At 46.6% G+C, this 26,501-nt stretch overlaps 1 protein-coding gene and 1 pseudogene across 1 annotated transcript; both read right to left on the bottom strand.

The window, feature by feature from the left end:
• Nucleotides 1–15,047: 15,047 nt before the first annotated feature.
• ATP5IF1 (ATP synthase inhibitory factor subunit 1) lies at nt 15,048–17,095 on the bottom strand. The gene is made up of 3 exons (XM_003944582.4): nt 16,903–17,095; nt 16,721–16,812; nt 15,048–15,311 (listed from the first exon to the last, which is right to left on the bottom strand). The coding sequence occupies exons 1-3, from the start codon at nt 16,987–16,989 to the stop codon at nt 15,170–15,172; spliced, it is 321 nt and encodes a 106-aa protein (XP_003944631.1). The 5' UTR covers nt 16,990–17,095; the 3' UTR covers nt 15,048–15,169.
• A 3,921-nt stretch (nt 17,096–21,016) lies between these two features.
• The window catches only part of LOC120366114 (glyceraldehyde-3-phosphate dehydrogenase pseudogene), a 448,321-nt pseudogene continuing 442,836 nt past the window's right edge, over nt 21,017–26,501 (bottom strand).

Raw genomic sequence — 26,501 nt, 5'->3', positions numbered from 1 at the left:
TTTGATTTAAAATGAAAGATGGCCGAGCGGTGGCTCAGGCCTGTAATCCCAGCACTTTGGGAGGCCGAGGCAGGTGGATCACGAGGTCAAGAGATTGAGACCATTCTGGTCAACATGGTGAAACCCCGTCTCTACTGAAAATACAAAAATTAGCTGGGCATGGTGGCGCGTGCCTGTAATCCCAGCTACTCAGGAGGCTGAGGCAGGAGAATTGCCTGAACCCAGCAGGCGGAGGTTGCCGTGAGCTGAGATTGCGCCATTGCACTCCAGCCTGGGTAACAAAAAAACTCCGTCGAAAGAAAGAAAGAAGGAAAGAAGGAAAGAAAGAAAGAAAGAGAGACATGCAGCTAGGCTCGGTGGCTCATGCCTATAATCCCAGCACTTTGGAGGAGCCACAGAAGGAGGAGCTTGAGCCCAAGAGTTTGAGACCAGCCTGGGCAACATAACGAGACTCTGTCCCTACAGAAAATAAGACAATTAGCTGGACAGGGTGGTGCATGCCTGTAATCCCAGCTACTTGGAAAGCTGAGGCAGAAGGATTGCTTGAGCAATGCATTCCAGCCTCGATGACAGAGCAAAACCCTGTCTCAAATAAATACGTAAATAAATAGAGAGACAAGCAAATCTTCCTTTCACTTGAACACTTAGAGGCCATTGTAGGATTATTAATTGGCCGAATTTGAATATCGTTGTGTCTAAGGGAACAGGAGCCCAAGGAGAGGGGGAGAGAGACAGGGAAACTGCCAGGTTGGTAGAGCAGCTAGAACACAGAACATTTATCAGTTAAATTTGCAGTCTTATGTGGGCATAATTCCTGGCTCCCAAACACAGTTACAGTAGTAACAACAAAGATAAATGGTCACAGAGCACCATAACAGATATAATAATAATGAAAAAGATTAAACTATTATGAGAATGACTGAAATGTGGATGGGAGACACAGAGTGAGCCATGCTGTTGGAAAATGGCACTGATAGACTTGCTTGAGGCAGGGTTGACACAAACGTTCATCTGTAAAAAATGCAGCATGTGGCCAGCACTTTGGGAGGCAGAGGTGAGTGAATCACCTGAGGTCAGGAGATTGAGACCAGCTTGGCTAACATCGAAAAACCCTGTCTCTACTAAGAATACAAAAATTAGCTGGCGAGGTGGCAAGTGCCTGTAATCCCAACTATTCGGGAGGCTGAGGTAGTAGAATTGCTTGAACCTGGGAGGCAGAGTTTGCAGTAAGCCGAGATGGTGCCACTGCACTCCAGTCTGGAAGACAGACAAGACTGTCTCAAAAAAAAAAAAAAAAAATCAGTATCTGTGAAGTACAATAAAGTGCAGCACAGTAAAACAAGATATGCTTGTAGTGAGTCGTCAGTGAATATTTTTGAATGAATGTATAGGAGTTACCCTCATCTGTTGAATAACTCCTTAGAATCTTTAAGGACGTCTCTAAATCATTCCCATAGCTTCACTTACATAGTAACTTTGTGAGAAAGAAAAGCAAAAAATTCTTTGAATTTTTTTTTTCTTTTTTGAGACAGTCTCCCTCTACTCTGTCACCCAGGCTGGAGTGTAGTGGTGTGTGATCATAGCTGACTCTAACCTCAGACTCTTGGGCTCAAACTATCTTCCTGAGTAGTTAGGACTATAGGTGTGCACTATGCTGTCCAGCCAATTTCTTTTTATTTTTTTGTAGAGACAGGCGTCTCAGTATGTTACCAAGGCTGGTCTCAAATAAATTCCCAGTCTCAACTTCTAACGTGCTGGAATTACAGGTATGAGTCACTGAACCTGACCCAAATTCTAATTTCTTTTACTTTTTCTTTCTTTCTTTTTTTTTTTTTTTTTTTTTTTTTTTTTTTTTTTTTTTTGAGATGGAGTTTTGCTGTGTTGCCCAGGCTGGAGTGCAGTTGCATAATCTCAGCTCACTGGAACCTCTGCTTCCTGGGTTCAATGATTCTATTATCTCAGCCTCCTGAGTAGCTGGGACTACAGGTGCATACCACCATGTCTGGCTAATTTCTGTATTTTTTGTAGAGATGGAGGTTCATGCCGGGCGCGGTGGCTCAAGCCTGTAATCCCAGCACTTTGGGAGGCCAAGGCGGGTGGATCACAAGGTCAAGAGATCGAGACCATCCTGGTCAACATGGTGAAACCCCGTCTCTACTAAAAATACAAAAATTAGCTGGGCATGGTGGCGCACGCCTGTAGTCCCAGCTACTAGGGAGGCTGAGGCAGGAGAATTGCTTGAACCCAGGAGGCGGAGGTTGCGGTGAGCCGAGATCGTGCCATTGCACTCCAGCCTGGGTAACAAGAGCAAAACCCCGTCTCAAAAAAAAAAAAAAAAAAAAAAAAGAGATGGAGGTTCACTACATTGCCCAGGCTGGTGTTGAACTCCTGAGCTCAAGCAATCTGCCCATCTTGGACTCCCAAAGTGGTAGGATTACAGGTGTGAGCCACCATGCCTAGCCTTGATATTATTAATTGATCTTTTGTGATGTAGTCTCCAAGAAAGAAAAGCCAGGAAGAAGCATAGACATTAAGAGTTACTGAGCACCAGCAAGAATTCAGGATACATCACTGTCTCAGGTAACTCTCACCACAGCCTTGTGAAATAGGCTATTGTGTCTCCATTTGACTGATGAGAAAACTGAGGCTCAAGAGGTAACACGTCTGGGCCAAGGTCAGATAGCTTAGTAATAAGGATTCCAACCTAGGCAGAAATGACTCCTATGCAGAAACTCCACCACTCCATTGATGAGACAAACACATGAATATGTAGAAAGCAGACTGGCAGAAGGAATTGATGTTTAAAGCAGATATATTAATTGGGAGTGAAAAACATAACTGTCAAGGGACCTATAATGAGAGGCCAGGGCATTCCTCTTTGTAGGAGAGCCTTTATTGAAAGCCAAATTATCATCTGAAGGTGGGTAGGGCAGCTGGAATTTGAGCAAGTGAAAAGACAATTACTGAACTGCCCTGCTCAGCAACTATCTGCTGGTTGGGGCTCCAGTTCCTTCCTTCCCTCTTTCATTCAGTAAATATTTATTTACCATCTTGTGTGTACTAGGCGCTGTGCCTGGGTCTGGGAAATCTAGTGGTGAAGCTAGCAGTCCAGCAGGGCATGGCAGGGTGCCACTGGCTGGGCACATTCCTCCCCTCCCCACTGCTTTGTATTTTTGGTTCGGTAAAGATCTCCTTCTCCTGCTGCCATACTCTCAACTCTTGCATCAGTTATCGTTGAGGCCACTGATTGGCCAAAGCTGTTTTTATTCCTCAATCACATTCCAATTTCAAAGATACACCTGCCTAGACTGCATTTGAAATGTTTTTGAGATGTCTTCAGCTTAGATCCTTTTTCAGATTACGACCTTTATGTGATTTTAACCTGTTCTGTATTCAGTCTTCCTGAATTAGTTTTCTAGTCTCAAATTCTGGGATCACTTTACTATAATGACCTTGTAATGGGACCATTCTGGGGACTGTGATTTATCACCCCAGATGTCATTTTCTGAGTTCTTCTTGGTTTCCTTCCCCACTCGCTAATCCCAGATACAATTCCTACCCAGGGGGAGCTTTCAGATAAGAAGTTCCACTCCAATCGGTTTGATAAAACCAAAGGAGACCCACCCTCCAAGGCTTGTTCATACAGTAATTCAATTACTCATTAAGCAGGCATTGTGCTAGGTGCTGAGGGAGGTCCTTCCTGCACAGGGCTGACAGGTGCTGAGCTGTCAAGCTACCCAACCAAAATTGTCCTCTGGAGTTGCACGTTAGCAGGCAGGACAACCACAGACTCCCAGAAACAAAGCCAACTATCTCCTAAGAGCACTTCCCAGGGGTCAGGCAACTCGGGTGCCAGCTTTTAGCCAAATAACCCAAACTGAATTTTTTTTCCAGCTCTTAGAATCTGTTTCCCTACCTGTAAAACAAAGAAATAGAAATTAGGACTAATTTTCCAAAGCCGCTATGGTGAAAACTGGTGCCACAAAGAACTGGCATTGCATATAATTCGCCTTCCTCAATTGCATACGGAGGACAGAAATCTTCAGGTTTGGAAACGTTTGCGCTTCTTAAATAAAATGTGAAAACTAACGCACTGGGTGCTTTTGGGCTTGCGTAATTGATTTAGTTTAGTTTTGTCCGCTGAGTGGTTCCTTAACGCCCCCTGCAGGCCAGATCCTGCTATAGCTCAGTCTGAATGGTCTGGGAAAGGGCTGGCCCAAACCGTTTTGAGTTTATAGGATTGTCAGGGTCCATATCACCGCCTGAAGGTCTTGAAAAGAGGCCAGGCAACAGGTGAGTAAGGTCTTGTGGTTGCTGAAGATTCCCCCCGCTGTCAGAAAGGGCCAGAGTCCCCAAATACTTCACAACCCGAATATACTTCCCATTATTTTCGTTTACTACCTCTCTTACAAGGCAGGAAGCCTCAGATCAAGAGAGAGGAAGGAATTTGCCCTACAAAGTTGGCCACGGAGTGGAGACTAGAATTTTGGGATCCAGGGCTACCTATACCTTAATAGGAGCCTCACATTTTGAGAAAGAACAACTTCTCTCTTTCTTCTGGTCTGCCTTCCTTCCCCAACCCTTCACTCCCAGAGGCTCTATACATCCTATTCTCAGAGAATCACCCTGAGGCTTGTCGCTGGAACAACACCTCTGGCCCGCCACCATCCTGTCATACCTTTCCCTATCCCCAGCGGACTTCCATACCCCGACCCCCTCCCTAAAAAGCCGCACTTGGAATCAGGATGTCGGAGTTGAAGGTGCCAATTCCAACCCTTTCTTTGTGAACCTGAGCAAGTCACTTCACTTCTCTGAACCTGTTTCCTGCTTTTGTTTTATTATGTTTTTGGTTTTTTTTGAGACAGGTTTCGTTCTGTCGCCCAGGCTAGAGTGCAGTGGCGCGTTCATAGCTCACTGCAGTTTGCCGCTCCTGAGTCCTCCCACCTCACCCTCCAGAATAGCTGGGTCTACAGGACTGCATGTTAAATAGGCAATAATTTACCTGCACCGTTCTGTTGTGAGAATGAGAGTTTATGCATGCAAACCCCTTACCAAGTCTTGATGCAAATGAAATGCTCAATAAACTGTAATTATTATTTATATTTTTACGGTTATTTTAAAGGATCTGGCTCAGGGACTGGCTGACAGTGGTGGGTGTTCAAGAAAGGTGGCTACGACCATTAATATTAAAAGTTTGGCGCACACAGCCTGGCATTTAGTAGCAGTTTAATAAACTGTGGCTTGTAGTGCTTTTTTTGATCCCAGGACGCCCAGCGCGGTTTCAGAGTTAACACCTCCTTAGCGATAACTGCCGAACGGACTTCTCGCTCAGCAACAGGCTCCTCTTACGTAAACCGCACCGGCCAATCAGCAGGAAGATGGGCGGGGTTTCTCGGCAGCCAATAGTAGTCCGCAGCGGCGCGCAGGATAGGCCTAGGCTGGTTTCCAGGCTGCTTACGGAAGCGAATCCCCGTGGCTTGGCTTCCGTAAGCGAAGTCACGAGGTTGCGGGGGTGGGGGGGCATGTCTTCGAAGTCGCCAGGCTCTGCCTGTCAACCGGGCTCTGATTGGTGCGGGTCAGGCGGCCCGCCCCTGACTCCGCCCGGCTCCGCCTCCGCGAGAAGAGGCTGAACTGCCCGATCTGCTTTTCATTTCTTTCCCCCTCCCACTTTTCCTTCTTTTAAATATATGTTGTTTTTTTTTTTTTTTGAGACGGAGTTTCGCTCTTGTTACCCAGGCTGGAGTGCAATGGCGCGATCTCGGCTCACCGCAACCTCCGCCTCCTGGGTTCAGGCAATTCTCCTGCCTCAGCCTCCTGCCTCAGCTGGGATTATAGGCACGCACCACCATGCCCAGCTAATTTTTTGTATTTTTAGTAGAGGCGGGGTTTCACTATGTTGACCAAGTTGGTCTCGATCTCTCGACCTCGTGATCCACCCGTCTCGGCCTCCCAAAGTGCTGGGATTACAGGCTTGAGCCACCGCGCCCGGCCTTATATGTTTGGAAGTTACCGGGCGTGGTGCTATCCTTGTCGGGGTGGTGGAGCGGGTGAGTACACAGCTGAGTAATGGCCAAAATCTGGCTGCCAGGATCAGACAGGTGACATGAGAGGCAAATATAAATAGCTCAGATAAGCAAAGACATCCAAAAATACTCTGACCCAGACACTTCGGGACACAAAACTCTTTCTGTCTTGCATTGTCCCATTGTACTTGGACATGTGATAGGTCATAATTCGGTTTACTTATTACATAACTTAATGTATATTATTCAGTCCTCCGGGTTTGAATAATTTGCTAAGATTTTCGAATCTTCAATTTATGAATTCCCTTGGAAAACAGGAAGATCTGGCAACACTGAGACTGCATTCCAGGGTCTCACAACCAGACTTGGCTTCTCGGTTCCCATAATAGTAACAAATGGAACACTTGATCATTTACATTACCTGCCTGGCCTCTGTAGAAACTTGAGTTCAAAACTCTTGGACAGGATCAAGATTCCTTAACATGGTATTCAAAGCTCCATGATTGGCCGGCGTGGTGGCTCACACCTATAATCCCACCACTTTGGGAGGCTGAGGCGAGCGGATCACTTGAGGTCAGGAGTTCGGAGACCACCCTGGCCAACATGGTAAAACCTTTTTTCTACTAAAAATACAAAAATTAGCTGGTCATGGTGGCAGATGCCTGTAGTCCCAGCTACTCAGGAGGCTGAGGCAGGAGAATTGCTTGAACCTGGGAAATGGAGGTTGAAGTGAGCTGAGATTGTGTCACTTCACTCCAGCCTGGTGACGGAGTGAGACTCTCAAAACAAAAGAAAAGAAAACAAAACAAAAAACCAAAGTTCCATGATAGTCTTGCACCTTCCCCCTTTCATCTCCTTCCCTTTCATCTTTACTTCCTTCCACTCTTGCTCACACACACACTTCTCAAGGTAAAAATTTAAGGCAGAATGAGAATTACAACCAGCATTTCTCATCTCGTTATCCATGCTCTTTTTAAGTAACACATTTGCTTCTTCACTCATTAACCTGAGGTGTTTATTTTTCTTGATAAGACCAGCCAATTGCATCAAACCAAATGGAATGGAATGTCCAGTAGAAATTCTGCTACAGGGTGTGCAACTTCACATACAGCTCTTGCCCATTATTTCCTATTTCTCTCCTCCATGCTCACTGTGTTCCAGCTTTATTGGCCACTTTTCTTTTCTTTTCTGTTTTTTTTAAGACAGGTTATTGCTTTGTTGCCCAGGATGGTATGCAATTGTGCAATCATAGTTCAATGTAGTCGCAAACTTCTGGGCTCAAGTGATATTCCTGTCTCAGTCTCTGAAGCAGCTGGGACTACAGATGAGTGCCCTCATGTCCAGCTACTTAAAATTTTTTTTTTTTTTTTTTTTTTAGCAAGGGGTGGTGGCTCATGCCAGTAATCCCAACACTTTGGGAGGCTGAGGCAAGTGTTTCGCTTGAGCTCAGGAGTTCAAGACCAGCCTGGGCAACATAGTGAGACCTCCTCTCTACTGAAAATTAAAAAGAATCAGCCAGGTATGGTGGTGCATGCCTATAGTCCCAGCTACCCAGGAGGCTGAGGCAGGTGGATGGCTTGAGCCCAGGAGGTCGAGGCTGGTGTAAGCTGTGACTGTACCACTGCACCTCAGGCTAGGTGATAGAGTGAGACTCTGTCTCAAAAAAAATTTTTGTTTTCTTTGTAGAGACAAGGTCTCACTGTATTGCTCAGGCTGTCTCAAAACGCCTGGCCTCAAGTGATCCTCCTGCCTCGGCCTTTCAAAGTGCTGGGATTACAGGTGTCAGTCACCCTGCCAAACCACTTGGCAGTTCTTTGACCATGTTAAGATACTCTTGTCTCAGGGCAACTACTATTCGAACTCATCTTGGAATGCTGTATCTTTGTATTTCATGCTATTATATCCTTCAGGCCTCTCTCTTATCAGCAAACTCTATATATAAGATGACAACCTTATCAGATCAGGCTATATAAAATAGGCTGGGTGAGGGTGGCTCAAACCTGTAATCCCAGCACTTTGAGAGGCTAAGTTCGGCCAATCACCTGAGGTCGGCGGATCACCTGAGGTCGGGAGTTTGAGACCAGCCTGACCAACATGGATAAACCCCGTCTCTACTAAAAATACAAAAATTATTCGGGTATGGTGGTGTGTGCCTGTAATCCCAGCTGCTCAGGAGGCTGAGGCAGGAGAATCACTTGAACCCAGGAGGCAGAGGTTGCAGTGAGCCAAGAGCGTGCCATTGCACTCCAGCCTGGGTGACAGAGCAAGACTCCATCTCAAAAAAAAAAAAAAAAGAGAGAGACAAAAGACTCCTTCTTTCATCTGAACACTTAGAGCCTGTTGTTGGGTTATTAATTATCGTAGTACTGTTGTGTCTCAGGGAATAGGAAGGCCTGAGGCGAGGGAGAGAGACAGGGAAGTGGCAGGTTGGTAGCACTGTCAGAACACACAAACATTTATCGATTAAGTTCATGACCCCCAAACAATTGCAAGAGTGACATCAAAAATCACTGATCCCAAATCACCCTAATAGATAATATTGAGAACGTCTGAAATATTGAGAGGATTGCCAAAATACGACATCGAGGCATAAAGTAAGCATATAATGTTAGAAAAATGGCACTAATAGTGCTCAATACAGGGCTGCCACAAACCTTCAATTCGAAGTATCTGTGAAGCTCAATAAAATGAAGTACTATAAAATGAAGTATGTCCACACCAATTCCCAGGCCTCAGTCTTGGAGATCTGAATTTAATTGCTCTCGAGGTTTTGTTTGTTTTTTTGGCTAACATTTCTGGGAAGCAGAAACCTGTGCTGAGAACTACAACTTTATTATTTTATTTTATTTGTTTTCGAGTTGGAGTCTCACTCTGTTGCCCAAGCTGGAATGCAGTGGTACGATCTCTGCTAACTGGGCCCTCCGCCTCCCAGGTTCAAGGCATTCTCTTTCCTCAGTCTCCCGAGCAGCTGGGATTACAGGCGGGTGCCACCACACCTTGCTATTTTTTGTATTTTTAGTAGACGGGGTTTCACCATGTTGGCCAGGTTGGTCTCAAACTCCTGACCTCAGGTGATCTGCTCGCCTCAGTCTCCCATTGTGGTGGGAATTACACACGTGAGCCACTGCGCCCGGCCTGGGAACTACAACTTTAGACTTACTGTTGTGAAAATCTCAAACTAGGTTCTGTTGCAGACATCTGCAACATGCAGGCATGCATAGACATGCTGATGGGGTTTATGTCACAGCCAAAAAAGCTAATGCCAACACCAACCGCTGGCACTTCTATGTTTACTGCCAAGAGCCCTTGCCTTTACCACCCATCCCCAGGTGTCCATGTACCTCCCACTCCCCCACATTGAAGAGGGAGCTAATAGGTAGCTGAAGCACCGGATTGGAACTGTAACTCAAGGTTGTGGGAGCAAGAGTTCTGAAGCGAAGACCTTGATCAGCACAAACCTGATTATGTGACCTTGTGAAAACTACTTCACAATTCCCTGCTTTGGTTACTTTGGGTATAAAATTAAACTAATGGAATGGATCTGTTTGCTAAAAATATGAGATTTAATGACCCAATAATTTTAAAGTGCTCTATTAATTGTGCGATTGTTAAATAACTTCACTGTATAAAATTCTATAGAAGTCTTTCAAATGACAAAAAAAAAGCACCCCAATGATTCCTATTTTTTTTTTTTATTTTTTATTTTTGGAAACAGTCTCCCTCTATTGCTCAGGCTGGAGTACAGTGCTGCGACCATGGCTCACTTCAACCTCAGCCTCCCAGGTAGCTGGGAATGCAGGCCTGAGCCACCACTCCTGGCTATTTCTTTTGTTTTCCGCAGAGATGGGGTTCGGTCATATTACCGCAGCTGGTCTCGAGCCCCTGGGCTCAAGTGATTCATCCGCCTCAGCCTTCCAGTGTGCTGCGATTAGAGGGGGAGCCACTGTGCCTAGCCCAGCCAGCACAATTCTGACACAGAGGGTTTGGAAGTTGCTTAGACAGATCTGTTCCTGCAGTTCACAGAACTACTCTGGCTACTGCAGTCCCTTTCTTTCCTGAGTCTTGTTTGTTGAAGTCTTCTTGAGATTCTGTGAGACAATAACCCTATTTCTTCCAGTAAATTAGTCTTTTCCTTCCCCTTGAGACAGCCAGTGCTGGTTTCTGTTACATGTAAACAAAAGGATTTTTTTTTTTTTTTTTGAGACAGAGTTTCCCTCTTGTTACCCAGGCTGGAGTGCAATGGCGCGATCTCGGCTCACCACAACCTCCGCCTCCTGGGTTCAGGCAATTCTCCTGCCTCAGCCTCCTGAGTGTCTGGGATTACAGGCACGTGCCACCATGCCTAGCTAATTTTTTTTTTTTTTTTTTTTTTTTTTTTTTTTTTTTTGAGACGGAGTTTCGCTCTCATTACCCAGGCTGGAGTGCAATGGCGCGATCTCGGCTCACCGCAACCTCTGCCTCCTGGGCTCAGGCAATTCTCCTGCCTCAGCCTCCTGAGTAGCTGGGATTACAGGCACGTGCCACCATGCCCAGCTAATTTTTTGTATTTTTAGTAGAGACGGGGTTTCACTATGTTGACCAGGATGGTCTCGATCTCTCGACCTCGTGATCCACCCGCCTCGGCCTCCCAAAGTGCTGGGATTACAGGCTGAGCCACCACGCCCGGCCTCATGCCTAGCTAATTTTTTCTTAGTATTTTTAGTAGAGACGGGGTTTCACTATGTTGACCAGGACGGTCTCGATCTCTCGACCTCGTGATCCACCCGCCTCGGCCTCCCAAAGTGCTGGGATTACAGGCTTGAGCCACCGCGCCCGGCCAACAAAAGGATTTTTTTTAGGCTAGTCAAGTGAAGCAGTGGGAGTGGAGGACAAAAAAGAATTTTGACTAAGGCAATACATATATTATGCAAGTGAAGTGTTTCCCAAATTGTATTCTGTGGAATGCTGTGTTTTCAAATGTTAATAAGTTCCAAACAAAAACCATTTATTTCTAAATCCTAAAGTCACATTCATATTATGAACTATATTAAACACATATAGTTACTTTTATTATACCTAATATTCTGTCTTTATAAACATGTGTATCCAAAAATGCTAGCAGATTCCATGAGAAACTACCTGTACTACAATGGTCATCAAACTTCAGTGCATGTATAACGGAATCAACTGAAAGACTTGTTAAAAGATTGCTGAGTCAAGGCAGGGCATGGTGGCTCATGTCTGTAATCCCAGCACTTTGGGAGGCTGAGGGTGGTGGATCACCTGAGGTCAGGAGATCGAGACCAGCCTGACCAACATGGAGAAACCCCGTCTCTACTAAAAATACAAAATTAGCTGAGTATGGCAGTACATGCTTGTCATCCCAGCTACTCGGGAGGCTGAGGCAGGAGAATCACTTGAACCCAGGAGGCAAATGTTGTGATGAGCCAAGATCACACCATTGCACTCCAGCCAGGGCAATGAGAGTGAAACTCTGTCTCAAAAAAAAAAAAAAAAAAAGATTGCTGAGTCAAACCCCCAGTTTCAGCAGGTTTGTGGTGGGGCCTGAGAATTTGCTTTTCTAACAAATTCCCAGGTGACGCTGACACTGCTGGCTTTTGGAACCACTGCTGTAGTACTTTGCAAATTATCCTGATTCTAAGAACCACCTGGGGTCCTTCTAGGTTCCAGGTGAAACCCATGACCTGTGCTACGTTTTCTGTGATTACTGGCTCATGTCACATAAATTCTTTTAGGATTTAAACATGTTTATGATATTGCTCTGTATGTATTTACATCTTACATCTTCCTTTTTATTGCAGCAAGGTAGCAAAATTAACCACAGGTGTATCATAACAAAAAGAACGCGAGTTACCATTTTCGCAAAGTTCGGATATATTTAAATTAGCCTATTTAATTTTTTTTTTTTTTTTGAGTCAGTCTTGCTCTGTTGCCCAGGCTGGAGTGTAATGGCGTGATCTTTTTTTTTTTTTGAGATGGAGTTTCGCTCTTGTTACCCAGGCTGGAGTGCAATGGCACAATCTCGGCTCACTGCAACCTCCGCCTCCTGGGTTCAGGCAATTCTCCTGTCTCAGCCTCCTGAGTAGCTGGGATTACAGGCATGTGCCACCATGCCCAGCTAATTTTTTGTATTTTTAGTAGAGACAGGGTTTCACCATGTTGACCAGGATGGTCTCGATCTCTTGACCTCATGATCCACCCGCCTCGGCCTCCCAAAGTGCTAGATTTATAGGCGCAAGCCATCGTGACCGGCCAGACTGATTCTTATTTAAAATAAAATATATGACAAGAGTAGATGGTACTTTTTTTTTTTGGAGACAATATTCTTGCTGTCTCTCAGACTGGAGTGCAGTGGTATGATCTCAGCTCCCTGAAACTTCTGCCTCCTAGGTTCATGCAATTCTTCTGCCTCAGCCTCCTAAATAGCTGGGATTACAGATGTGTGCCACCAGGCCTGACTAATTTTTGTATTTTTTTTTTTTTTTTTTTGAGATGGAATTTCGCTCTTGTTGCCCAGGTTGGAGTGCAATAGCTTGATCTTGGCTCACCACAATCTCTACCTCCTGGGTTCAAGTGATTCTCCTCCATCAGCCTCCCAAGTAGTTGGGATTACAGGCATGTACCACCAACACAAAATAATTTTTTGTATTTTTAGTAGAGATGGGGCTTCTCCATATTGGCCAGGCTGGTTTTGAACTGCTGATTTCAGATGATCCGCCCACCTCACCTCCCAAAGTGCTGGGATTACAGGCCTGAGCCACTGTGCCCGGCCTAGATGGTACATCTTTACTGAGGAAGCCATTTAGGAACATTACTCCTAGTAAGACAATTGTTGATTATAAGTAAAACAAAAACAAAAACAAACAAACACTATCATGTACAATTTAGGGGATTTTGTATTCCTTTTTTGTTGTAAGTATGCAAAATGAAAGATGTTTGCTAAAACATCTTTTAACCTTTTTTTTTTTGAGACAGAGTTTCGATCTTGTTACCCAGGCTGGAGTGCAAAGGCGCGATCTCGGCTCACCTCAACCTCCGCCTCCTGGGTTCAGGCAATTCTCCTGCCTCAGCCTCCTGAGTAGCTGGGATTACAGGCATGCGCCACCATGCCCAACTAATGTTTTGTATTTTTAGTAGAGACGGGGTTTCACCATGTTGACCAAGGTGGTCTTGATCTCTCGACCTCGTGATCCACCCGCCTCGGCCTCCCAAAGTGTTGGGATTACAGGCGTGAGCCACCGCGCCCGGCCAGGCATCTTTTAACTTTTAAAGTGTTATTCCCATTTTTAAACTTTTCAAGTGTTATTCTGTTAATAACATTAAAAGAAAAGGCATTTGATCTTCGTGTGATTGTTTCTATTTTTTTCTTTTCTTTTTTTTTTTTTTTTTTTGAGATGGTGTCTCGCTCTGTCGCCCAGGTTGGAGCACAATGGTGCGATCTCAGATCACTGCAACCTCCGCCTCCTGGGTTCAAGTGATTCGCCTGCCTCAGCCTCCTGAGTAGCTAGGATTACAGGCGCCCGCCATTAAACCTGGCTAATTTTTGTATTTTCAGTAGAGATGGAGTTTTGCCATGTTGGTCAGGCTGGTCTTGAGCTCCTGACCTCGTAATCCACCCGACTTGGCCTCCCAAAGGGCTGGGATTACAGACCTCACCTGGCCAGTATGATTGTTTCTTGAACTTCATTTTGTGCTGGCTACTTGAAAAATAGGCACTACCGAGGCCTTAGCGCTGAGATTCAGCAACATTATAATCATTGTAATTCAAGGTTTAGCGTTTCTTTCTCTCTTTCTAGGAGTTGGGGTTAAAATGCTGCCCAGGCAAGTCTGGAATGCCTGGGCTCAGGCAATCATCTTGCCTCAGACTGCTAAGTAGCTGAACTACAGGCACGCACAACCACACCTTGCTCAGGGTTCAGTTTCATGGGCAAGTTGTGGACAAGGTCAGTGTGACTTCTCCAAGCTTTTATCATTCAGTGGCCCTAGAAGCCTTTGTGAGATAGATAGGGTTTTGAACAAATAACTCATTACAATCCTGGGCAAATACTCTACTAAATTGGTGAACTGAAAATGTTTTGTTAATGGCCCAAAGGTCACCTGAAATTTTTCTGCCTAGAGGATTTATACTAGTTTGTATAATAATTTAGTTATACAAGGCCCTCAAGTCTAATTTTAAACAAAAACATACTTGGCAAAGCAAAATATAACCTAAGAAATAATTCTGATTTTCTGCTAATAACAGACTTGGATTAGAAGTCATAAAACCTGAATACAAGTCTCACTGCCAAGGTGCTGAGTGACTGTATAAATCACGTTTTCTAATTCCAGTTCTCTCGGTCTACAAAATTAGAACAAGGATGACTAGCTCATATTAAGTGTCCTCTAAACCGTTTTAAAAATGCAAAATGCTGTTTTAACTAATGGTGCTTTCAATTTTATCCTTTTTTTGAGGCAAGAGTCTCACTCTGTCACCCAGGCTGGAATGCAGTGGCATAATCTTGGCTTACTGCAACCTCCACCTCCCAGGTTCAAGTGATTCTCCTTCCTCAGCCTCTGGAGTAGCTGGGACTACAAGTGCATGCCACCACACCTAGCTAATTCTTGTATTTTTAGTAGAGACAGGGTTTCACTATGTTGGCCAGGCTGGTCTTGAACTCCTGACTTCAGGTGACCTGCCCACCTTGGCCTATCAAAGTGCTGGGATTATAGGCATGAGCCACTGTACCTGGCCCAGTTGTATCTTTTGAAGCAATGATTCCTTTTGATGGCCAGGCTGCTCCTTATCTTTATGCTTTAGATTGGGATTTAGCCTTCAAGAAGCTTTCTCTGAACACTTCTAATTAGACTGGGAGGGGTACCTTTTCTATGTCATGCCCATCCCCCCACTTGCACTGTTTCATAGCACTTATCACACTGTGCTTTGGTGGTGGGTTTCCTGATGAAGGGAACCCTCTAATTCATTTTAGTAGTTCATTAGTGTATGTCCCTCTATCTCTCCCAGATAGAAGAAGGCATCAGACACAGTTCACTGATGACAATTTATTATAATCTGTTAGTAGCACACAGACAAATATTAATTAAACCGGAACTATGTCTACACAGAAGTGGGCAATGACATGTGCCATTCTATGGGGAACTGTGTGCACTTAATCATCATGTTTTAGTATTTTGATCTTCTGCTTATGCCGCTCAATTTCTTTCTGCAGACGCTCAATCTCCTTCTTATGATGAACAATCTCGTCTTCATGGTGTTTTTTCAAAGCTGCCAGTTGTTCTCTAGTCTGTGCTCTACAAAGACACAGTGGCTCAGGGTTTAATGTCAATCCTTCACCCCAAAGAGATCTCTAAGCATAACCTGTAATACCTAAGCAAGGAACAGGTGTCCCAATTCCATGGGAGTCTGGCTGGTCATCTTCTTCTACTCCTTAACTAGTGAAAGAATATCCCATCTTAAATTGAGGTGTAGCCATCTTAAGGAGAAGACCAAAATGATTCCACTGGTGCTAGTGGCTTAAATTCCATCATTAAGAGCTTTTTGCTTTCGGATTCCTCTTTGCAATAGAAAACTCCAGAGAGATGTGACACAAGTCCCTAATACCTAAGCAAGGAACAACCCAAGGAACTTGACTCCCCTTTGGGAGGAAACAAAGGAACAAAATGAGGAAGACAAGGGGGTGTGGTTAAAAGACAAATACCCATCTCCTATTTTAATATGTCTAGGGCTTTCTTTGCCTGTAAACACATATGGCCCACTGTAAGGCCAAAAATGGGTCTCCTGCATGGGCAGTAGTAGGCAGTTCAATTTAGGTCCCAAGAAGGGACTGGATTACAATGTTGGTTTGGCCACATTTAGGCTTCAGTTCTCCTAACTATCTATTGAGCAGGGGCTCAATTAGATAGTCTCTAAGGGCTGTATCTTGGCTCTATACAGTATGGCAGGTGTCATGGTGATAATTCTTAACAGAAGGCAGAAGTGAATGGCCAAAGGACAAGCAAAAGCAAGATTAATTCCTCACTGCTCTCCAGAGTGGACAGAAGTCAGTTAAAGATAACTCGGGGCTGGGAAAGGGAGTAGATAGGCCCAGCCCACTCCATACTCCCAAGCAGGAGAGGGAAATCTACAGGTCTAGGCTGAGCTGAGTAGGACAAAAGCCTTTAGGAGGTAGGTGGTGTAGTCCAACCATAAGCAGCTCTCATGACCAGCTCCCAAGACCCTCACTCGTGGAGTCAGGGGTCTGGAAACGCCTGAGAAGCCTGAATGCATGCAGGCTTGCAAAGCTAAGGCGTGCTGGGGAGGAAAGAGAGCGTAGAGGGGGTGACGGGTGAGGGCCGAGCGAGTCAGGCTGGGAGGCAAGCATTGGATGGTGGGATCTAGACCCTGTGCGAAGAATCTGGGGGCGTTTCGCACGACCAGAGGAGAACTCCACGAGGGGGATGGTAATGATAAAGGAGGAGTTAAGCCGTGGGTTGTTTTGGAGACTCGCCAGTGGAAATGTTTTGGGGGCCTGAGACTGTTCTGCAGGGAACTAGGAATGCCGTATAGGTGGCAACGGTCGGCACATCAAGGGGCTCGAGAGTTCTGTTGGGGGATGGGGTGCCCCAAGGCACCAGGTAGGAATAGGTGGGGCGATTGGCAGTTTAAGGATTCGAAAGCCCTGGGAGATCTCGGCCTGGACTTGGGACCCAGTGAGCCTCACCGGAAATATCGTTCCTCTTCAGCCTGCTCTCGCTTTCCAAAGGCCCCACCGGCTTCCCGGATGGAGCCCGCGCCCCGATCGAGATTCTCGGACTGCAAAGAGACAGGGACACTGGTAAAGATAAGGAAGCGAAGATGGGATCCGCCCTCGCGGCTGGGGCGGCGGACACTGTCGCAGCGTACCTGATCCGAGCCGAAGCTTCGGGCTTGCATGGTCCTCACGCCCCAAACGCCAAGCCACGTCCTCGCCGCCAACGCCGTAACTGCCATTGCTGCTGGAGCTGCACCTCTGGCGTCTCTGCCGCAGCAAGCAGTACTTGGGTACGCGCTAACGACGGGGACCGCCAAGCACCCAATCTGGTTGATGGAGGGGCGGAAGAACACTGAAGTAGCGAATCATGGGAGAGCGGAGGCGGGCTTCCTGGAGCTCACAGCGAATCTCGAGCAAGAGGCGAGCCTATTCTTAGCCAATCGCTAGCAAGGGCTCCGGGCAATGGACTGGAAAGCAGAATGACGGAGGAGCGTAGAGAGCTGGGTAAGGAGAGTGCCAGAAGCCGAAATTTCGGCTCTTGGACCCATCAGAATGAGGCGTGGCGTCCACCCCCAGCCCACGATTTCAATCCTAAAGTCGTTGTTAGTTTAAAGCTCAAAGGAAGTTTTCCCTTTCCTGGCCTAGTAGCGTCAATAAAATGGGGGAACATGGAGTTGGGAGCTGTGTCCCTGGATGCTGACGTCCAGGATACCGACGTCCGACGTGCCTCGGCTTAGAGATACGTAAATCGCATTCATTTGTTATGAGGGGTGTCAGTGTTCTGGCGGGGCGCGGTGACTCACGCCTGTAATCCCAGCACTTTGGGAGGCCGAGGTGGGTGATCACCTGAGGTCAGGAGTTCCAGATCAGCCTGGCCAACATGGTAGAACCGTGTCTCGTTTCTACTAAAAATACAAAAATCAGCCGGGTGTAGTGGCACGCTCCTGTAATCCCAGCCACTCGGGAGGCTGAGGCAGAAGAATCGGCTTGAACCTGGGAGGTGGAGGTTGCAGTGAGCCTAGATCGTGCCACTGCACTACAGCCTGGACAACAGAACAGGACTTCCTCTAAAAAAAAAAAAAAAAAAAAAAAAAGTATCAGTGTTCTTTTGTTTCTTTTTAAAAATTATTTTAAATTATTATTTATTTATTTTGAGAAGAAGTCTCACTGTCACCCAGGCTGAAGTGCAGTGGAACGATCTCAGCTCACTGCAACCTCTGCCTCCCAGGTTCAAGCGATTCTCCAGCTTCAGCCTCCCGAGTAGCTGGAATTACAGGCATGCACCACCACTCCCGGCTAATTTTTTTGTCTTTTTAGTAGAGACGGGGTTTTGCCATGTTCACCAAGCTGGTCTCGAACTCCTGACCTCAGATGATCCACCCAAATCGGCCTTCCGAAGTGCTGGGATTACAGGTGTGAGCCATTGTGCCCGGTCTCGGTCTCTCTCTCTCTCTCTCTCTCTCTCTCTCTCTCTCTTTTTTTGGAGACGGAGTTTCGCTCTGGTTACCCAGGCTGGAGTGCAATGGCGCGATCTCGGCTCACCGCAACCTCCGCCTCCTCAGTTCAAGCAATTCTCCTGCCTTAGCCTCCCGAGTAGCTGGGACTACAGGCAGGTGCCACCATGTCCAACTAATTTTTGTATTTTTCGTCGAGACGGGGTTTCACCATGTTGACCAGGATGGTCTCGATCTCTTGACCTCGCGATCCACCCGCCTCGGCCTCCGAAAGTGCTGGGATTACAGGCGTGAGCCACCGCGCCCAGTTCTCTCTTTTTTTTTTAAGACAGAGTCTGACCCTGTTGCACTCAGAGAGTGTGCAGTGATGAAATTACCGCTCAGTGAACGCTCCACATTCCTGATTCAAGCAACCCTCCCACTTCAGCCTCCTGAGTAGCTGGTACTTTAGACAAATGCCACTATGCTGGCTGCTTTTTCTTTTTTTAATTTTTAAATTTTTATTTATTTATTTAGTTATTTATTTAAAGACATAGTCTCTCTCTGTTTTGAGGCTGGAGTGCAATGGCAGGATCTCAGCTCACTGCAACCTCCTACTTCCTACTAATTCAAGCGATTCTCCTGCCTCAGCCTCCGGGGTAGCTGGAATTACAGGCACCCACCACTATGCCCAGCTAATTTTTTTTTTTTTTTTTTTTTTTTTTTTTTTTTTTTTTTTTTTTTTTGAGACAGAGTTTCGCTCTTGTTACCCAGGCTGGAGTGCAATGGCGCCATCTCGGCTCACCGCAACCTCCGCCTCCTGGGTTCAAGCAATTCTCCTGCCTCAGCCTCCTGAGTAGCTGGGATTACAGGCACACACCACCATGCCCAGCTAATTTTTTGTATTTTTGGTAGAGACGGGATGTCACCGTGTTGACCAGGATGGTCTCGATCTCTTGACCTCGTGATCCACCCACCTCGGCCTCCCAAAGTGCTGGGATTACAGGCGTGAACCACCGCGCCCGGCCTTTTTTTTTTTTTTTTTTTTTTTTAGTAGAGACAGGGTTTCACCATGTTGGCCAGGATGGTCTCGATCTCCTGACCTTGTGATTCTCCGGCCTCAGCCTTCCAAAGTGCTGGGATTACAGGTGTAAGCTACTGCACCCGGCCAATTTCTTATTTTTAGTTGAGACAAGGTCTTGCTATGTTACCCAGGCTTCTTTTGTTTCATTGACATTTCACTCTCTAGTCAACATAAATGTCACCTCAGAGCAAACTTCCCTGGCCCAGCACAGTGGCTCATGCCTATAATCCCAATGGTATGGGAGGCCAAGGCGGGAGAATCACCTGAACCAAGGAGTTTCAGGCCTTCCTGGGCCACGTAGCAACACCCCGTTTCTACTAAAAAAAGAAAAATACGTAAATATAACCTTCTCTGTCATTCTATCACCAGGGGTTCTCTCATATCTTCTCCCTGTTTTGGTCTCTTTTTTTCTTTGCACTTTTCACCTTGTGAAGTTATCAGGTACCTTGCACAAGTGGGCACTGAATTAATATTTGTGGATTGTATTAATATTGTTAACAAAAATAAAATTGCAAGCTGCCCCCCAACGCCACCAAATGAATGGACCCCCTCTTGGCCAAAGGACACCAAAAAAATCATTAAAAACTGAATTCCCATCAGGCACAGTGGCTCACTCCTGTAATCCCAGCACTTTGGGAGGCCGAGGTGGGTGGATCATCTGAGGTCAGGAGTTGGAGACCAGCCTTGGCCAAATGGTGAAACCCTGTGTCTACTAAAAATACAAAAAATTAGCCAGGCATGGTGGCACACACCTGTAATCCCAGCTACTTGGGAGGCTGAGGCAGGAGAATCTCTTAAACTCGGGAGGCAGAGGTTGCAGTGAGCCGAGATTGTGCCACTGCATTCCAGCCTGGGACACAGAGTCAGACTCCATCCCTGGGACACAGAGTGAGACTTCATCTCAAAAACAAAAAACAACAAGAAGACAAGGCCAGGCTCAGTGGCTCACACTAGCACTTTGGGAGGCCAAGGCAGGAGGATCACTTGAGGTCAGGAGTTCGAGACCAGCCTGGCCAACACAATGAAATCCCCATCTCTACTAAAAAAAAAAAAAAAAAAAAGAAATTAACTGGGTGAGGTGGCACATACCTATAGTCCCAGCTACCTGGGAGGCTGAGTCAGGAGAATTGCTGGAACCCAGGAGGTAGAGTTTGCAGTGAGCCAAGATCACCACCGCACTCCAGCCTGGGAGACAGAGTGAGACTCCGTCTCAAAAAACAAACAAACAGGCCGGGCGCGGTGGCTCATGCCTGTAATCCCAGCACTTTGGGAGGCCAAGATGGGTGGATCACGAGGTCAAGAGATCGAGACCATCCTGGTCAACATGGTGAAACCCTGTCTCTACTGAAAATACAAAAATTAGCTGAGCATGGTGGCGCACGCCTGTAATCCCAGCTATTCAGGAGGCTGAGGCAGGAGAATTGCTTAAACCCAGGTGATGGAGGTTGCGGTGAGCCGAGATCACGCCATTGCACTCCAGCCTGGGTAACAAGAGTGAAACTCCGTCTCAAAACAAACAAACAAACAAATAAACAAGAAACAAAAACAAAACTGAATTATTATTATTTTTTTTTTTGGCTGAGCACAGGGGACTTTATTGATGGTACACGACAAGGTGACAAGGTGGGGCTCCCTATGCCCCTCCCTCTTCAAGGGTCTGCATGGAAAATGTGAGGAGGGGCGATTCAGTGTGGTGGGGGACTCAGTGTGGCAGGGACTCCCCAGCAGTGAGGGCCTCTCTTCCTCTCGCTGGGGCTGGTGGTCCAGGGGTCTTACTCCTTGGAGGCCATGTGGGACATGAGGTCCACCACCCTGTTGCTGTAGCCAAATTCATTGTCATACCAGGAAATGAGCTTGACGAAGTGGTCATTGAGGGCAATGCCAGCCCCAGCATTGAAGGTGGAAGAATGGGTGTCACTCTTGAAGTTAGAGGACACCACCTGGTGCTCAGTGTAGCCCAGGATGCCCTTGAGGGGGCTGTCCAATGCCTGCTTCACCATCTTCTTGATGTCATCATATTTGGCAGGTTTTTACAGACAGCAGGTCAGGTCCACCACTGACACGTTGGCAGTGGGGACATGGAAGGCCATGCCAGTGAGCTTCTCGTTCAGCTCAGGGATGACCTTGCCCACGGCCTTGGCAGCGCCAATAGAGGCAGGGATGATATTTTGGAGAGCCCCACGGCCATCATGCCACAGTTTCCTGGAGGGGTCATCCACAGTCTTCTGGGTGGCAGTGATGGTGTGGACGGCGGTCATGAGTCCTTCCACGATACCAGAGTTGTCATGGATGACCTTGGCCAGGGGCGCGCTAAGCAGTTGGTGGTGCAGGAGGCATTGCTGACGATCTTGAGGCTGTTGTCATACTTCTCATGGTTCACGCTCATCACGAACATGGGGGCATCAGCAGAGGGGGCAGATATGATGACCCTTTTGGCTCCCCTCTGCAAGTGAGCCCCAGCCTTCTCCATGGGGTGATGATGCCAGTGGACTCCACCACGTACTCAGTGCCAGCATTGCCCCACTTGATTTTGGAGGGATCTCACTCCTGGAAGATGGTGATAGGATTTCCATTGATGACAAGCTTCCCATTCTCAGCCTTGACAGTGCCATGGAATTTGCCATGGGTGGAATCATACTGGAACATGTAGACCATGTAGTTGAGGTCAATGAAGGGATCATTGATGGCGACAGTATCTACTTTACCAGAGTTAAAAGCAGCCCTGGTGAACAGGCGCCCAATACAACCGAATCCGTTGACTCCGACCTTCACCTTCCCCATGGTGTCTCAGGGATGTGGCTGGCGATGGGAGACAAGATGCGGCTGTCTGTCGAACAGGAGGAGCAGAGAGCCACAAAACTGAATTCTTAGCCAGCCGTGAAAGCAGGGGAGGTCAGAAGCACATCTTGTTATGCTTCCTCCGTTTTGGTGTTTAAGCACAACAACTGACCAGCGTCAATGTTGAAATAGAGATCATAAGATTAGCAAAACACACTCTTTGTGAAAATAAGATATTGAATTATAAATGGACTTAAGGCTATGACACAGGACAGTTAAGTCACACACATTTACAGGTCACTCTGACCCAATGTATTGGCTAACAGCCTTCCTTAAACATTTCTTTCTGCTGACTCCAGATTTTTAGACTGTTTTACTCCTTTAACCAATTACAAATTCCTTTTCTTTTTCTTTTTTCTTTTTTTTTTGAGAGGGAGTTTCACTCTTGTTACCCAGGCTGGAGTGCAATGGCGGGATCTCGGCTCACCGCGACCTCTGCCTCCCGGGTTCAGGCAATTCTCCTGCCTCAGCCTCCTGAGTAGCTGGGATTACAGGCACGCGCCACCATGCCCAGCTAATTTTTTTTTGTATATTTAATAGAGACGGGGTTTCACTATGTTGACCAGGATGGTCTCGATCTCTTGACCTCGTGATCCACCCGCCTCGGCCTCCCAAAGTGCTGGGATTACAGGCTTGAGCCACCGCGCCCGGCCGTATATCTTTCATGTATTCATTTATATCTTTGACTGTAACTCCTATCTCCCTGAAATGTATGAAACCAAACTGTGGGCTGGGTGCGGTGGCTCATGTCTGTAATCTCAGCACTTTGGGAGGTCAAGGCAGGAGGATCACTTGATGCCAGAGTTTGAGACCACTTTGGGCAATGTAGTGAGACATCATCTCTACCTCCCTTTCCCCCCAAAATTAGCCTAGCATGTTGGTACATGTGTTATAATCCTAGCTACTTGGGAGGATACCTTGGGCCTAGGAGTTCAAGATGATAACAAGCTATGATGGCACCACTGCACTCCAGCCTGCTGGGCAACAGAGCAAGACTCTGTCTCAAAAAAAAACAAAAACAAACAAAAAAAAAACCCCAAAAAAAAACCCTTAAGAAAATCCAAATTGTAACTTGATGACCTCAGGGACACTTTCCTAGGACCTCTTGAGACTGTGTTTCCCCAAGCTATGGTCACTCATATTGGTGAACAATGAGAACACATGGACACAGGGAGGGGAGCATCACACACTGGGGTCTGTTGGGGGGAAATAAAGGAGGGACAGCAGGGGGTGGGGAGTTGGGGAGAGACAGCATGGGGAGAAATGCCAGATATAGGTGAAGGGGAGGAAGGCAGCATATCACACTGCCATGTGTGTACCTATGCAACAATCTTGCATGTTCTTCACATGTGCCCCAAAACCTAAAATGCAATTAAAAAAAACCTTTTAAAAATATGGCCGGGCGCGGTGGCTCAAGCCTGTAATCCCAGCACTTTGGGAGGCCGAGGTGGGTGGATCACGAGGTCAAGAGATCGAGACCATCCTGGTCAACATGGTGAAACCCCGTCTCTACTAAAAATACAAAAAATTAGCTGGGCATGGTGGCGCGTGCCTGTAATCCCAGCTACTCAGGAGGCTGAGGCAGGAGAATTGCCTGAACCCAGGAGGCGGAGGTTGCGGTGAGCCGAGATCGCGCCATTGCACTCCAGCCTGGGTAACAAGAGCGAAACTCCATCTCAAGAAAAAAAAAAAAAAATTTTACAGTTTTTTGTTGTTGTTGTTGTTAACAACATATTATTAAATGGGCTTAATAACTGCACTTCTTTTTTTTTTTTTTTTTTTTTTTTGAGACGGAGTTTTGATCTTGTTACCCAGGCTGGAGTGCAATCACGCGATCTCGACTCACCACAACCTCCGCCTCCTGGGTTCAGGCAATTCTCCTGCCTCAGCCTCCTGAGTAGCTGGGATTACAGGCACGTGCCACCATGCCCAGCTAATTTTTTGTATTTTTGGTAGAGACGGGGTTTCACCATGTTGACCAGGATGGTCTCGATCTCTTGACCTCGTGATCCAACCGCCTCGGCCTCCCAAAGCGCTGGGATTACAGGCTTGAGCCACCGCGCCCGGCAATAACTGCACTTCTGGCAATGCGGTGCAATGGAGTAGAAAAGAGTAGGCTGGGTGTGGTGGCTCACGCCTGTAATCCCAGCACTTTGGGAGGCTGAGGCAGGCAGATTACCAGGTCAGGAGATCGAGACCATCCTGGCCAACATGGTGAAACCCCGTCTCTACTAAAAATACAAAAATTAGCTGGGTAGGGTGGCATGTGCCTATAGTCCCAGTTCCTCAGGAGGCTGAGGCAGGAGAATTACTGGAACCTGGGAGGCAGAGGTTGCAGTGAGCCAGGATCATGCCACTGCACTCCAGCCTGGGTGACAGAGCGAGACTGTCTCAAAAAAAAAAAAAAAAAAAAAAAAAAAAAAAAGCATAAGTAGGAGTGTAGGGAAAGCCTAACCTTCACCTCCCCTTTAATGAATGTGAATAAGACAATTGTAATATTTACTTTCACAGTTTATAGCTCTTCTCTAAGTCATTTTATCTTCTCCATTTCTTCTCCTTTAGAAGAGAGAATTGGGCCAGATTCATGATTATAAAAATACTTTCTTTGGGGCCGGGTGCATATCCCAGCACTTCGGGGGGCTGAGGCAGGTGGGTCACCTGAGGTCGGGAGTTCGAGACCAGCCTGACCAACATAGAGAAACCCTGTTTCTACTAAAAATACAAAAAATTAGCCGGGCATGGTGGCAAATGCCTGTAATCCCAGCTACTTGGGAGGCTGAGGCTGGAGAATCGCTTGAACCTGGGAAGCAGAGGTTGCAGTGAGCCAAGATCGTGCCATTACACTCCAATCTGGACAATAAGAGTGAAACTCCGTCTCAATAATAATAATAATAATAATAATAATTAGCTAGGCATGGTGGCGTGCCTGTAATCCCAGCTACTCGGGAGACTGAGACAGGAGAATTGCTTGAACCCAGAAGCGAAGATTGCAGTAAGCCAGCTGAGACAGGAGAATCACTTGAACCCGGGAGGCGAAGATTGCAGTGATCCGAGATCTGCACTCCAGGCTGGGCGACAGAGTGAGACTTTTGTCTAAAAGCAAAAAACAAACAAAAAAACCCACTTCATTTTCTATGAAATATTAAGATTGGCTTTATTGATATTCTTTTGGTTAGGAAAATACCAGCCCCGCCTGGCATTTTGCTTAATTCCATTTATGTGAAATACCTATTCACATATTGTTTAACTCCATTTATATGAAATACCCAGAATAGGTAAATCCATAGAGATAGAACACAGATTGCTTGTTTTCAGGGACTGAGGAGAGGGGGTGAATAGGGAGTAACTGCTTAATAGATACTAGGTCTCCTTGGCAGGGCGCGGTGGCTCACGCCTGTAATCCCAGCACTTTGGGAGGCCGACGCGGGCGAATCATGAGATCAGGAGATTGATACCATCCTGGCCAACACATGGTGAAACCCTGTCTCTACTAAAAATACAAAAATTAGGTGGACATGGTGGTAATCCCCGCTCCTCGGGAGGCTGAGGCAAGAGAATCGCTTGAACCTGGCAGGCGGAGATTGCAGTGAGCGGAAATCGCCCCACTACACTCCAGCCTGGGCGACAGAGCAAGACTGTCTCAAAAAAGTTACTAGGTCTCCTTTTGAGGTGATGAAAGTATTTTGGAACTAGAGAGACGTGGTAGTTGCAGAATATTGTGAATGTTCTAGAGACCACTGAGCCAGTCCAGCGCTGTGGCTCACGCCTGTAATTAGGGAGGCTGAGGCTGTAGGATCGCTTGAACCCAGGAATTCTAGACCAGCCTGGGCAACATGGCAAGACCCGGTCTCTACAAAAGTACAGAAAAGTAGCTGGACATGGTGTCACGCGCTTGCAGTCCCAGCTACTTGGGAGGCTGAAGTGGAGGATAGCTTGAGGTCAGGAGGCTGAAGTGGAGGATAGCTTGAGGTCAGGAGGCTGAAGTGGAGGATAGCTTGAGGTCAGGAGGTAGAGGCTGCAGTGAGCTGTGATTGCACCACTGCACTCCAGCCTGGACGACAGGGCGAGATCTTGTCTCAAAAAACAAAACAAACAAACTGCTGAATCATTCACTTTTTAAATTTTTTATTTTTACCTAACAATAATAACTTAAGCAAGTTATTTACTTTAAAGTGGTTAATTATGGCCAGGCGTGGTGGCTCATGCCTGTAATCCCAGCACTTTGGAAGGCTGAGGCGGGAGGATCACCTGAGGTCAGGAGTTCAAGATCAGCCTGGCCAAGATGGTGAAACCCCATCTCTATTGAAAATACAAAAATTAGCCGGGAGTGGCCTGAGCCTGTAATCCCAGCTACTCGGGAGGCTGAGGCAGGAGAATCCCTGGAACCTGGGAGGTA

The sequence above is a fragment of the Saimiri boliviensis genome, chromosome 11, assembly GCF_048565385.1.
Source record: "Saimiri boliviensis isolate mSaiBol1 chromosome 11, mSaiBol1.pri, whole genome shotgun sequence".
Taxonomy (NCBI): Eukaryota; Metazoa; Chordata; class Mammalia; order Primates; family Cebidae; genus Saimiri; species Saimiri boliviensis.
This window is presented reverse-complemented; position numbering and strand designations above follow the sequence as displayed.